Source organism: Phyllobates terribilis, unplaced genomic scaffold (genome assembly GCF_046119375.1).
Source record: "Phyllobates terribilis strain yellow unplaced genomic scaffold, ASM4611937v1 Scaffold_9__5_contigs__length_417890890, whole genome shotgun sequence".
NCBI classification, from domain to species: Eukaryota; Metazoa; Chordata; class Amphibia; order Anura; family Dendrobatidae; genus Phyllobates; species Phyllobates terribilis.
The window spans coordinates 163,719,862-163,735,329 of NW_027362769.1; the positions used below are offsets into that span (position 1 = coordinate 163,719,862).

The 15,468-nt window shown below is 49.1% G+C and overlaps 1 protein-coding gene across 1 annotated transcript in view; it reads right to left on the reverse strand.

The window, feature by feature from the left end:
• The window catches only part of THSD7B (thrombospondin type 1 domain containing 7B), a 760,515-nt gene that overhangs the window by 406,404 nt on the left and 338,643 nt on the right, over positions 1-15,468 (reverse strand). The window contains exon 5 of the mRNA XM_073647255.1: positions 4,387-4,535. Within this exon, the coding sequence (XP_073503356.1) occupies positions 4,387-4,535 (149 nt within the window). The remainder of the gene's footprint in view (positions 1-4,386; positions 4,536-15,468) is intronic.

Genomic DNA, 15,468 nt, shown 5'->3' on the forward strand with positions numbered 1-15,468 from the left:
ATGCTTACATCTGGAGACAATGGATTCCAGATACAATCCATATATTCTATTTCCAAAACTGCTATTAAATTCACACTGATTCAGAAAGAACCGGCGCTCGGCTCCTATCGGGGAATATTACTCAGAGCATCCTTTTATCTGACAATACAAACTATTCGGAGACATCGCAGTGAATAATTTAATGAACCCATATGGCTATATCTCAGGTTCTGGGGAGACGATGTGTTTACATTCCAAATTATGTATCACGCTCGCGCCGCTCTAATAATTTGAAAATTTCGATTAGAAAAAGCCTCGATGGATCATAGCAGCTCTTCTTTAATAGTTATTCCAGTGGCCATCAATTTTAATTAAAGCTGCGTTCACCGTATTAAATCGCTACTTTCATCTTACAAGCTCGGAAAATGTAAACCAATTACACAGCTTAGACGCCGTAAAGAGACGACGGAGGATTGAAAATGCGGAAAATGTTACCGTTGCACCCAAAACAAATTGCTTTCCATTTACAGGTGAATCTTGTATTATTTATTACATTTAAAGGGGTTGTACGGGATTAAAAAAAAAAAGCAAAAATAAAAAACATCATCGCTTTCTACTGTCAATGGGTTGTCTATGAATCTTATCCCAACTGAAGTGATTGGGGCTGACCTGTAATACCACACTCGATCTGTGGATGGGGCGACACTCTTTTTTGGAAGAAGCAGGCATTTTTTTTTTATATTACCTTTAATTAACCCTTTAAGGATGCAGTATTTGCCTTCTAATTTGGATTAAAAGTGGAAACATCCAACAAAGGTCTTGAGAATATGTCTGCCAATAAATTATAAAGATACTCCTGTATATCATGGGGCATCCTTGAGGACCAGTCCAAATAAAGCCATCCATGTACGTAATCAGGCTGCCAGGGCTGAAGGAGGAAGATGGGGACAAGGGGATCCCCTTCCATTTACTTCACTTTTGATCCGTCTTGAAGGATCATTCTTAACCACATCTCTTCAAGGCACCTTATAAATACCCCCAACATTTCTGAAATAGAGGGTTACATTTTGCCCAAAAATAATTTTTACCAAATTGTCAATTAGGCATTTGTAAAGTTTTTCCTACTTGGAAGAGCCAAAAATTTTCCATAAAGCCATGCCTCCTAAATAAGTCAGCTCCGGCGGGCCACCATAGAGGGAACTGGTTCTCTTTGAAACAAGCCGGTAGCCTTCTCTGCTTCTTGGCGCGGTTATGAAATGTTGCCACATTGATGTCTAATATTCCTATATTTCATTCATTGACATCCTCCGGTTCTACAACCCCTGGCAAAAATTATGGAATCACCGGGCTCGGAGGATGTTCATTCAGTTGTTTAATGTTGTTGATAAAAAGCAGATCACAGACATGGCACAAAACTAAAGTCATTTCAAATGGCATCATAAGAGCTTTAAGAAACACTAAAAGAAATCAAGATTAAAAATGTGGTACTCAGTAAGGGTAATTTTTTTCAGACCAAGCAGAGGGAAAAAATTATGGAATTACTCAATTCTGAGGAAAAAATTATGGAATCACCTTGTAAAATTTTTATTTCCAAAACTAACACCTGCATCAAATTAGATCTGCTCGTTAGTCTGCATCTAAAAAGGAGTGATCACTCCTTGGAGAGCTGTTGAACCAAGTGGACTGACATGAATCATGGCTGCAACACGAGAGATGTCAATTGAAACAAAGGAGAGGATTACCAAACCCTTAAAAGAAGGTAAATCATCACGCAATGTTGCAAAAGATGTTGGTTGTTCACAGTCAGCTATGTCTAAAATCTGGACCAAATACAAACAACATGGGAAGGTTGTTAAAGGCAAACATACTGGTAGACCAAGGAAGACATCAAAGCGTCAAGACCGGAAACTTAAAGCAATATGTCTCCAAAATAGGAAATGCACAACAAAACAAATGAGGAACGAATGGGAGGAAACTGGAGTCAATGTCTGTGACCAAACTGTAAGAAACTGCCTAAAGGAAATGGGATTTACATACAGAAAAGCTAAACATAAGCCATCATTAACACCTAAACAGAGAAAAACAAGGTTACAATGGGCTAAGGAAAAGCAATCGTGGACTGTGGATGACTGGATGAAAGTCATATTCAGTGATGAATCGTGAATCTGCATTGGGCAAGGTGATGATGCTGGAACTTTTGTTTGGTGCCGTTCCAATGAGATTTATAAAGATGACTGCATGAAGAGAACATGCAAATCTCCAGCCATTGATGATATGGGGCTGCATGTCAGGTAAAGGCACTGGGGAGATGGCTGTCATTACATCTTCAATAAATGCCCAAGTTTACATTGATATTTTGGACAGTTTTCTTATCCCATCAATTGAAAGGATGTTTGGGGATGATGACATCATTTTTCAAGATGATAATGCATCCTGCCACAGAGCAAAAACTGTGAAAACATTCCTTGAAAGAAGACACATAAGGTCAATGTCATGGCCTGCAAATAGTCCGGATCTCAATCAAATTGAAAATCTTTGGTGGAAGTTGAAGAAAATGGTCCATGACAAGGCTCCAACCTGCAAAGCTGATCTGGCAACAGCAATCAGAGAAAATTGGAGCCAGATTGATGAAGAGTACTGTTTATCACTCATTAAGTCCATGCCTCAGAGACTGCAAGCTGTAAGCCAGAGGTGGTGCAACAAAATACTAGTGATGTATTGGAGTGTTCTTTTGTGTGTTTGTTTTTCATGATTCCATAATTTTTTCCTCAGAATTGAGTGATTCCATAATTTTTTCCCTCTGCTTGGTCTGAAAAAAATTACCCTTACTGAGTACCACATTTTTTATCTTGATTCCTTTTAGTGTTTCTTAAAGCCCTAAAGTTGCCATTTGAAATGACTTTAGTTTTGTGCCATGTCTGTGATCTGCTTTTTTTCAACAACATTAAACAATTGAATGAACATCCTCCGAGCCCGGTGATTCCATAATTTTTGCCAGGGGTTGTATCTCTGATATCACAGACATACGGGGACAATTTTACATTTTTTCCTTTGCCGCAGTTACTTTTTTATGGTTACATTGAAGCTCCTGACTTCTACTAACAGCTCTGAGGTTTAATGATTTCCAAAACATATGACTTTATGAATTATTTTCCTTTATGGAGATCAGGACAATACAAGCACTTGGGGTTATAAACTGCTCCAAATTTTGGATTTTTTTGTGGCTTTTTCAAAAATGTCCAAGAGGTAAATTAAATGAATCAAGTATCTAAAAAAGCCTGAAACTAAGAGGGTCTTCAAAGGTCACGGAACTCTGAACTGTGCCATACACGTTCTATGTGGGCTTCCAATATTTTAAGAATTTGGATCTACAAATTTGATCATTAGGTTCCAAAAACATTGATAATAGGTATGACATATTACATGGTGTGTAGACGGAGCGATGCGCTTGGCTGTTTCCACCAGTCCCATAGACAATAGATAGTTATATACATTGATACAATTTTGGAATTTTTTTGTAGACATTTCAAAAAAGATAGCAACAACCTATTTTGAAAATATCCTTATGGTTCGAGTATTAAAACTGTTAGGTGCACCAGGTGAGATGGATTCACTATAGGTAAAGGTGGGTACACGGACTGCATTGATGCAGCAAGCAGGAAGGCATGTGGGCAGCGAGGACTTGACAACACAGAAATCTCATGAGCAGCAGAACGAATGAAGTGGAACCCAGCAGGGACAAATTCCAGCACAAACACAAAAGCACAGATGGTGAAGCCACCAAACAGAGGACTAGTGTCTCAATACCAAGACAAAAGTGTCTAAATGGACCCAAAATAGGTCCAGGGAGATGATGTCGCAGATCCATTCTGGGCAACCTGCAAAATCCAACGTGGAGCGCAGCAGAGGTCAGAGGATCCAGGGGAAGGAAGCAGAGGTCAGAGGATCCAGGGGAAGGAAGTAGAACCCAGGATACCTGGGACAGGTGTATAGCAAAAATACATGGAAGAGTGAAGGTTTTCATTGGTCTTTAGATTTTTTTAAAATATGCTGGACACTCTGTTAGGAACCTCCTGGCGTTCCAGGATTGTAACATTTTGAAACTTTAAATATTGAAGCATTGACTTCCAAATATATTGGCGCCCAAGATATTAGGTATAAAACATCACAGTTAATGGGAATCCCAGCATTAAAAACAGAATGATCTAACTTTTATAACCTACTCTCTCTTTCTGGAGAAGGGATTTTTTTTTTGTCCCAAAATATCCCTTTAACATAATTATTAAAAACAAGTTAGCTCACTCATGTTTGGTTGTGGGTTGGACTCAATGGACTTGTGTTTTACATTAACCTTAAAACTATGAAATAATTGATGACGATCGACCCATGCACGGTCACTCCACTGACCTTCTTTATTTGTTCCAGACTCCATGATACGTTGCGCGCAGAACACCTGACGAGTCTGAACGCCACCACCGCAACGTACTTCATCCTCCACGTGGTCCGTCAGCAATGAGATCTGACATTCTGTCCATTCAGACGTTTTCCAAAAAAAACTGGAGGAAAACAAGAAAAGAAAAATGTGACACTTGTAATAATTGTTTAAGGCTGAAAGCTAATAGAACTGCAAGAGGTTATACCGCTCTTCTCAAGGTCAAAAATGTGTACATTTTCCTAGGAGCATTTGCTTCCCAATTATTGGCTTGTTTAAAAAGGTGGGCAATCACCCGACGAACAAGCAAAATACTTGTTCGTCAGGTGAAACCTTTTTTAAGCTTGCTTCAAAATCATCATGCTCGGCAGCACATGTGCTGCCGAAAACGTTATGTCCTATGCGCACAGAATAATTATATTAACGATCGTTCTGTATGAATTTCGGTAAGCCAAGCCATTAAATGACCACCAATTGGCTTTTATGTAGCCGATCATTTAACAGACGGGATCGGGAAGTGTAAATGGGTCCTTAGACAAACTTACCGCAAGAAAAACAATATGAATTTTGAGCCACACTGACTTTTTCAAATACCTACTACAGACAAGAAATGCATTTCAAAGCTCAATAACTTTCATGCTGCATTTAGACAGGTCGACTGCGACCATTAAGCGATGAGCTTAAGAATCATCTCACCCGATGAATGAACGTTACATTCATCGGGTGAGTGGCTGCTTGCTTAGACAGGCCGAAAATCAGAAAAAAAAAAGAGCCCAACAAAATAGGCCCTTAATCACATCTGCCACAAATAAACATCAAATGCATTTTAAGCTCGACTGACTCTTATTCACAGCTATTAAAAAAAAAATCCTAAAACGTGTTGTGACCCCCAATGTTCTCGGAAATCTAAGTCATATCTGATGCAGACACAAAACGCATTTTTTGAAGCACTGACTCATAGTGAGAGGGACTAAGAGCTGCAAAATGTGTTTCCAGTCTAGATGACAATAAACATTAAGCAAAGCTAATACAAAAGATGTGAAAAGCATTTCAAGTTCAAAGGACTGTAATGTGTCAAACACCTAATACAGCTGTGGGATGAAGCCTCCTGACTCCTACATACTCATGCAAAAGTGCAAATGTGTCACCCCAGGCCTGGATGCCACAAACATTAAAGGCTTTGTCTGAGAACAGGAGGGAGGTTCCCTGGTCAGGGACCATTAGCATGCAGCACCTCCTGTCCTAGGCCAGTAGGGGGAGCAGGCTGCCCCTATAAAAGCTGGAACTGAGGGCAGGGTTAGAGAGACCAGGACCCCCTTCTGAAGCATCCAGAAGGGTTCCCAGAGGAAAGGGACAGGTCAGCAGCAGCTGAGGAGTCCGGGAGGCAGAGGAGGAACAGCAAGCCAGGGACAGAGGCGACGAGAGCCGGTCCTGGCTGAGAGAGAACTACACAACCGGACACTGGGGTCCGAGGCTGTCAGGGTTGCAAGCCCGGCAGCAGATAACCAACCCGCGAGGGATTTCAGGTCCCTTGGCCTAAGAAGCCTGGAGGCTCCGCCACACAGAGGGACCGGTACAGCACGGAGAAGCTACAGGTACCTAAGGCCCGAGTCGCAAGCCATACAGGCGTAGTACATGGCCAGCTCAGGGACGTGGGCTACCACACCACGAAAAGGGGGATAGTCAGCAAGGGCAGAGAGAGAACGGCAGGCCTACCCACTCACCCTGACCAGTGGGGCTCGCCCGAATGTTCTCAGACTCCCAGGCCCATTCCTACCCTGTACTCCTGTTGGGTCATTAGTACTACCTACAATAAAGACCCTCTGAACCCTTATTACTGCGGCCTGCACCATCACCCCCAGCATCCTATTACACTGCCCTGAGGCTACACTCTTCCCGTGGGGAGTTATCCTCTCCCTGTGCTGCATACCAACATCAGCCTCAGCGGTCTGCCTTGCAGCGGCAGTCATCCCTGACCGCAATCCACGGGTGGCGTAGTCGGACATTCATAACAATACAAATAGACTGCCACAGCATTTGGTCTGACCACCCTGAGCCACGGGATCGGGTTGCCACTACTACCCCCCAGCATCGTATAGAAGCCCGGATCCGGGTGCCACACGGCCCAGGGGGCGAGTCAGCTTTGGCGTAGTCGGCAGGATTGTGACCAACCCGCCACAAACGGGTATTGCGCGCCTGTAAAAGACTGTACACGTACCTCAAAAGGAAGTTTACCGCCATTCTGAGCCGTTTCCCGCCATCTTCAGTCGTTTCCCGCCATCTTCAGTCATTTCCCGCCGTCTTCAGCCGTTTTCCCGCCATCGGATGCCATCTTCGGGACGCCGCGCGGGAAGAAGAGGGTCGTGGACGTCCAAACCGCGCGAGACCTGAAGCCCCGCCCTACGCACCGACGCTGCGCAAGGTCCTGGAAGGAGAGAGAGCGACGCTGACGTCACCAGGACGCGACACAAGGTCCTCGCCCGGAGCAGCACCAGCGGAGCCGCGGCCTACGGAAGAGGATCAACGGAAGGTAGGCCACGGTTAACTAGGGGGGAGGAAGATGACGGACGTGGAGGGACCTTCTACCACCAGCGTGGCTTCCGCAGCGGTGATGCCGTTCTCCATGCCCTACATCCCCGGAGCAGCCTGGCTGCCCCAATACTCAGGGGAATCCCATACATTAACTGACTTAAGGAAAGACTTCACAGTTTATTTAAAGTTTATCCCCTGACAGAACAGAAAGTGAGCATTCTGACGGGGCAGCTAACCGGTGCAGCCCAGCGGGAAGTGAAATCATGGTCAGATGAGGAGAAAAGGACTGTAAAGGACATTCTGACCTGGCTGCGCAGTACCTTTGATACCCGTACCTCAGCAGAAATCAAAATGCGGTTCTATGGCTGTAAGCAGCGAGCCCAAGATAGTATCAGATACTATGCCTTGAACCTGCAAGAAGCTCTGGGAGCAATCAAGCAAGCTGACCCTGGCAGCTTGCAGGACACCAATAAACTGTTGACTGACCAGTTCATAGAAGGTCTGCTGTCCAGCGCCCACAGGACTCAGCTGCGCCTCATGGCCCTACAGAACCCCGATTTGACTTTTGCGCAGTTCAAAGATAGGGCCATCCGGGTGCTCTGAGAACCCGCACCAAGTGGCGCTGTAGCTTCCCGGCGCCCTGCCATCACTTACCACCAGGGGGCAGCGCCCTACCCCGCAGACCTTGTGGGGGCTGATGCACAGGCCCTAAATCCATCCCAGCCTGCAAACCTGCACCATCAAGTCCAAGAGCTAACAAAGAGTGTGGCAGCATTGACCAGGACCGTACAGTCGTTGCAGGTGGAACCGTCAAGACCAATCAAGCTGGCTTCCAGTCCGGAGGATGTCTCGTGGCGTCGATAGAGGAGGATCCCGTCGTTCAGAGGGAGGCCTGCCGACTGTTACACTGAGGATGGACAGCCGATTTGCCGCCGTTGCTGCCAGTCGGAACACGTAGCAAGGTACTGTACTTTAAATGGGTCCGACCTGGGGCAGAGGGCCAACCCCCAGGCGTAAGGTCATCAGGCCCGTCTAATTGGCGTGATAAGTACGTGGGAGGACGCCCGGTCTTACCCGTAGTGCTGGACGGTATCCACATGAATGCACTGCTGGACACCGGGTCTCAAGTGACTACCATCCCCTACGTACTTTTCAAGCGGTACTGGAGTGACGCGGATATAACCCGCTATCCAGACGATGACTTAAGCATCATCGCCAGCAATGGCCAACCCGTGCCGCAGGTGGGGTTCAGAGAGATGACCATCAAGATTGGTAAGGTTGAACTGCTGGCACAGGGAGTGATCATTGTGGACATTGACCGTCGTGAAAGTCACCCTAAAATAACCTTGGGTACTAATGTGATTGAAAACTGTCTTTCAGAAGTAATTGTGATTTTGCAGCAGGTGGCGATGAATGCGAGCTCCAGCCAACAGAGGGTCCTCCAGAAAAAGATAAGAGCCCTGATGAGACGGCAACAGGTAGAACTGTCTGGTGGTGAGATCGGTAGCGTGAGGATGAGCGACCCGTTCTCCATTGCCATGCCTCCCAAAAGTGAAATGATGATCTGGTGTCGGACTGCAATCGGGTTAAGAGGGAGAGACTACCAAGCCATGGTAGAACCCGTGTACTCAGACAGCAGGCCCACCATTTTGACAGCCCGGGGGGTGGTTGATGTCCGCCATGGAAGGGTGCCCGTCCGGATCTTAAACATCGGGGAAAGGGAAGTACACTTGCCCCGGTACGCTACACTAGCCAAATTGTTTGCCGTCGAACACAAGGCTATCAGGGTCGTGGAACCCTTGCCTCCATCTCCCCTGGTGGAGGGTAATGGCTCCCAGAAACACAAGGAGGACTGGTGCCAGAAACTCCATGTGGGTGCTGACTCCACTCCCCTGCACCAAAAACAAGGAGTATACCGGGTGGTTCAGGAGTATGAGAGAATTTTTAGTAAGCACCCGCTAGACTTCGGCCGAGTAAAGGGAGTAGAACACCACATCCCCACGGGGAACCACCCACCGATAAAAGAGAGACACAGACCTGTACCTCCTGCACATTATCAGAAAGCAAAGGGCATGCTGAGAGAAATGAAAGAAGCTGGGGTCATTAGAGATAGCTGTAGCCCCTGGGCAGCTCCCTTAGTTTTGGTAAAAAAGAAAGACGGTACCATGAGAATGTGCGTGGACTATGGAAAGGTCAACCGTATCACCCATAAAGACGCGTACCCGTTACCTAGAATAGAGGAGTCTTTAGCAGCCCTAAAATCAGCAAATTTCTTCTCTACTTTGGACCTTACTAGCGGGTACTGGCAGGTTCCTGTGGCAGAGGCTGACAAGGAGAAGACCGCCTTCACCACCCCGATGGGATTAAGCGAGTTCAACTGTATGCTCTTCGGGCTCTGCAACGCACCAGGGACATTCCAGAGGCTGATGGATTGCTGTCTAGGGCACCAAAACTTCGAGACGGTCCTACTTTACCTGGACGACGTGATTGTCTATTCGAAGACTTACGAGGACCATCTAAAGCACCTGGCCGAGGTGTTCGAAGCCCTGGCAGGCTATGGCCTGAAGGTGAAACCCTCAAAGTGTCACCTGTTAAAACCGAAGGTACAGTACCTAGGGCACGTGGTGAGTGCTGAGGGAGTAGCCCCCGACCCCGACAAAGTTACAGCCATCAAGAGCTGGCCAAGCCCCTCTAACATCAAAGAAGTGAGGCAATTCCTCGGGTTGGTAGGCTACTACCGAAGGTTCATCCCCGGGTTCACAAAGATGGCAGCTCCTATGCAGGACCTCCTGATCGGCCAGTCTAAATCCAGAAGTCACAAGCCACCCTTCAAGTGGGACAAGCCGGAAGAGGAGTCCTTCCGCCAGTTGAAGATGGCCCTCTCGGGGGATGAGATCCTGGCCTACCCCGATTATGGCCAGCCTTTTATCCTCCACACAGACGCCAGCAATGTGGGGCTGGGAGCCGTACTGTCACAGAACCAACAGGGCAGAGAAAGGGTGATCGCGTACGCCAGTCGGAAGCTGAGGCCCACTGAAAGAAATCCGGAGAATTACAGCTCCTTCAAGCTAGAATTCTTGGCAGTGGTGTGGGCCATCACAGAATGGTTTAAGCATTACCTGGCCTCCGCAAAGTTCACTGTGTACACGGACAACAACCCGCTGACACACCTGGACAATGTAAGACTAGGTGCCCTAGAACAGCGGTGGATTGCCCGGCTATCCAATTATGACTTCACAATCAAATACCGGGCAGGCAGAACCAACGCCAACGCAGACACCCTATCAAGAATGCCCCACCTACCTGAAGGAGAAGAAGACTCGGAAGAGCTGGAGGAAGTAGAGCTCCCTGCGTTCCACCAGTATGGGGCCACTCAGTACTCTCACCGGGTAAGAGACAAAGACCTAACCACCGTCATGTTCAACCCCTTACCCCACCACGGCTGGGCTGAAACGCAAGATAGTGACCCTGCAATTTGCCTGGTGAAAGATCTGTTAACCCAGGCAGACGCTAGCCCTGGTCCGGACGCTCCAGAGGAAGCCAAGCAGATATGGAAGGAGAAAAGCAGGCTATTCCTCTACGAGGGTAAGCTGTGCAGAAGGCTTGTCAACCACCAGACGCACGAGCTGACCTGGCAGATAGTGGTCCCAAGGCGAGATGCAGCAATGGTCCTGGAGGCCTACCATGACAGAGCGGGACACTTCGGGTGGAAGAAACGGGAGTTCCTACTGAGAGAACGGTTCTTCTGGGTCGTCATGAGAAGGGCCATAGAGAAGTGGAGCAGGGACTGCGGCCCATGTCACCTCAGAAGGAAGGACCGTACCAGCCAGCAGACACCCTTGAGGCCCATCGTCACCAGGCAGCCTCTTGAGCTGGTAGCTCTGGACCATGTGAAATTGGCTCCAAGCCGGTCGGGCTACGTCTATGCCCTGACAATTGTGGACCATTACTCCCGGTTCCTGGTGGTGGTTCCTGTTAAAGACCTGACAGCCCAAACAGCGGCCAGAGCCTTCCAGCAACACTTCTGCCGTCCACACGGGTATCCGGAACAGGTCTGGACGGATCAAGGTCCAGCGTTTGAGGCTGAAGTATTCCAGGAGTTCTGCAACCTCTACAGCTGTAGGAAGATTCGGACAACGCCTTACCACCCGCAAACCAACAGGCCGTGTGAGAAAATGAACAATATCGTCATTGATCTCCTCAAGACGTTGCCCCTGGAAGAACGCAGCCTGTGGCCGGAGAAGCTGCCAGACCTGATTGACTTGTACAACCATATCCCGGTGAATGCTACAAATTGCACCCCGGCTTACCTGATGCGAGCAAGACCAGGTAAGCTGCCGATAGACCTGGAGATGGGAGTCCTGACACCCGAGGACACCTCCCCAGACGCGAACTGGGATACGGAACGGCGGCTACAGTACAAGAAGGTACAGGAGAATGTGGAAAGGAGTCTGGCTCAAGCGAGAGAAAAGCAAGAGAGGCTCTTCAACCAACACGCCCCAGCTGGTCCCCTGGAACCTGGTGAGCAGGTCCTGAAGCGGAGGAGAAGGCTTCACAAGCTGGATGACCAGTGGGAGAGAGACCCGTACACAGTACTGCAGTCCGACCACGACAACCCGAAGGTATGTGTAATTACCAAGGATGGAGGAGAAACCACTAGCACCGTCTCCAGAGACCACCTAAAACGGTGCCCCGAGCAACTACAGAGTCCAAGTGAAGATCAAGATGACCTTGAACCTGCAGAGGACAAGGAAGAAATGATCAGCACGGTTCTCGGAGAGTTCCCCTGGACCTGGACTTGGATAAATGATGCGATAGTGGTACCCGTCCTACACTTCCTTCAACCTACCCAGAAGGAGCCTACAAAAGAACAAGAAGAACAAGCAGCCCCGGAGGCAGAAGAACCCATGCCAGCAGCCCAGGAGAGTCAACCCTCTGCTGACAGTGAGCCTGCCATGCCTGCGGTAAGCCAAAGAACCCGCAGATAGCTGCCTGCCCTGCCTGTGAACCCAGCTAGTAGCTGTACCCTTAAGGCTATGTGCCCACGATGCAGAAATGAAGCAGAAAATTTCTGCAGCATTTCTGCATCTCCCTGGCAGAAAAAACGCATGCAGATTGTGCATGCGTTTTTCCTGCAGAATACATGCGGATCCACATGCGGATTCACATGCGTTTCCGCATGCAGATTGACAAGCGCTTTCCAGGCGATAGCATCACTTGGAAAGTGCTTGACAACTAGGTCACACTATATAAATCCATGCAAACAGCATGGATTTATACAGTGTGAACCGTAAAAATTAAAACAAATAAATCTATACTCACCCCCGATGTCCCGGCGTGGCTGCAGCGCTGCTTCCTGGCTGGTTCCCGGCTGCCGGCATATCGCGAGACAGAGCGGTGAAGGGCCTGCGGTCACATGACTGTGACGTCACCGCAGGTCCTTCAGCGATGCCGGCATTCAGAGAGAAGCCTTCGGAAAGGTGAGTATAAACTTTATTTGTTATTTTATTCTTTTTTTAACAGGTACAATGGTACCCAGGTCTGGATGAGAGTCTTCTCTCCTCCAGAACTGGGTACCATCCGCACATAGAGACGCATACAAGCTGCTTGTACAAATGTACAGTCGCGGTTTCTATGCGTCTCAATGCAAGTCAATGGCGGGAGTTCCGCTGCGCTTCTGCAAAAATAAATGACATGCTGCGGATTTTTGTACGCAGCATAAACGCTGCGGAAAAATCCGCAGCATGTGCATAGAACATGCGGAATCCCCTTGGGGACCATGGGGTGCGGATTACCTAGCGTTTCACAAGCGTTTACGCTGCGGAAATTCCGCAGCATAAACGCTTGAAAACCGCTACGTGGGCACCCAGCCTAATACTAGTGGAAAGGGACAGGTCAGCAGCAGCTGAGGAGTCCGGGCGGGAGGCAGAGGAGGAACAGCAAGCCAGGGACAGAGGCGACGAGAGCCGGTCCTGGCTGAGAGAGAACTACACAATCGGACACTGAGGTCCGAGGCTGTCAGGATTGCAAGCCCGGCAGCAGATAACCAACCCGCGAGGGATTTCAGGTCCCTTGGCCTAAGAAGCCTGGAGGCTCCGCCACACAGAGGGACCGGTACAGCACGGAGAAGCAACAGGTACCTAAGGCCCGAGTCGCAAGCCATACAGGCGTAGTACACGGCCAGCTCAGGGACATGGGCTATCACACCACGAAAAGGGGGATAGTCAGCAAGGGCAGAGAGAGAACGGTAGGCCTACCCACTCACCCTGACCAGTGGGGCGCGCCCGAATGTTCTCAGACACCCAGGCCCATTCCTACCCTGTACTCCTGTTGGGTCATTAGTACTACCTACAATAAAGACCCTGTGACGCGCCCCTGGGCCTTCTGTGTCGTGCGTCATCGCGTGCACGGGGGCTTACCCGGAGCCGGATCAGATGGGGGTAGTAGTCTCGTGGCGGTGACCCGGTCCGTGCCCAGGGAGTCAAACTAAGTGGCGAGTCTATTAGCAGTAGATGTTGGATGACTACGCCACCCGTTGAATGCAGCTTTGGAGCTGCCGCTGCAGGGCAGACCGCTGAGGCCGGTGGAAGGATGGTGCAGCGGGGATGGTATAACCCCCAACGGGAGGGGTATGGCCTCAGGGCAGCCGAAGTGGATGATGGGGGTAGCAGGAACCACTCAGAGACGATGCGTGTAGTTCAGGGTCTTTACTGGTGACAAAGATAGACCCTCCCGGAGTACTTGCTAGCGATCGGGGCCTGGTCAGTCCTTGAGCAGATGGGATCTCCCCTGGCCAGGCGGAGTTGTAGGCCTTCCCAGCTAACTGTACTCTTCTGGCTACCTTGCTAGAGGCGGGTAAAAGTAGCCCACGTCCCTGAGTGTACCGTGTGGTGCTCACCCGTATGGCCGGTGACTCGGGGCCTTCTAATGGCTTCCGCTCCACGATGGCGGTGCTGGTCCCACGCGTGTGACCGTGCCTTCGGGTTTCTGGGCCAGAGGACCTGCAATCCCCTGCCGGTCGGTTTCTGCTGCTGGGTAAGGATTAGTCCCCACAGCCTCGGACTCCGGGTCCGGTGATAACTTCTCAGTCAGGGCGAGCTCTGCAGCTGCCAGCCCCTGACTCCTTGTAGCACTGCTCCCACAGAGCTCCTGTTGTTTCTTCCTATGCTGCTTCTCTTCTCTCCTCTTGTTCTCTCTCTCTCTCTCCCTACCCTGCCTCAGCCCCAGGTTTATATAGGGGAAGTTCTTCCCCTCCCAGGACTGGGCAGGAGGTGTGGCATGCATAAGATCCCTGACCAAGAGACCTCTCACCTGCTCTCAGACATAATATTGCTATTATTGTGGAGACCAGACCCCTGGGGTGCCACATTCCCCCCTAGTGAAATTTAGTACTCCGGGACTAAACATATTTTACAAAAACATAACAGGGTATAACAACAACAAAAAAATACAATAAGGAAACACATAAAGATGGTCACGGTGTGTCCGCAACCGGGTGCAGTCTTTGAAGAAAACAAAGGTGTCCATTTCACCAAAACAGGGAGACGTAACCAGGTAGGGGTCTGTCCTTCCCCGAGTCCTTAACAGTCTTTAGTCCGTCCTGGGTTACGCTCCAACTATACACAAAGGATTCCCGGTAAATCCACCAAAGACTCCTGTAAATAACTAGAAACACAAAATTATACACAAGCAACAATAACAGATAAACATTAATAAAATAACTTAAACACTTAGATCCTCCACCGTACGGGCAGCTGGCCTCTAGTGACCCTAGTGGACCTACGAAGCTGGTTGACTGGTCCTGAGCTACAGGGTATAGGAGCTGTCAAGGGTAAACTGGGCAGCCGTCTACGGACTCTTTGGCTCACTAGGGGTATGGCAGGCTCACTATAAGCAGAGGGTTGATCCTCCTGGTCTGCTTGTGTGGAGTCTTCTGCCTCCTGGACCGGCTGTTCTTCCAGCTCTACCGGTTGCTCTGTAAGTACTTGGGATTCTGGTTGGAGGAACGTGAGGACGGGTACCACAACTGCACCATTGACTTGAGTCCAGGACCGAGGGAAGTCTCCGAGCACAGTACTAACCATATCTTTCCCTTCCTCTACGGGTCGAGGGTCTTCTTGTTCCTCTTCAGGGTTCCGTAGCTGTTCGGGACACTTCTTCAGGTGATCCCGGGATACAATGGTTGTGGTTTCCCCTCCGTCTTTGCTGATGGTACAGACCTTCGGGTTGTCGTGGCTTGAGGGCAGTACGGTGTACGGGTCCTTCTCCCACTGGTCGTCCAACTTATGGAGCCGTCTTTTCCTCTTCAAGACCTGCTCTCCGGGCACCAGGGGAACAGCGGGAGCATACTGGTTGTAAGTTTTCTCTTGTCTTTCCCTAGCTTGACAGAGACTACGCTCCACGCTCTCCTGTACTTTCCGGTACTGCTGCTGCCTCTCTGTGTCCCAGTCTGCTTCTGGTGAAGTGTCCTCGGGTGTCAGGACTCCCATCTCCAGGTCAACAGGTAGCTTACCAGGTCTTGCCCT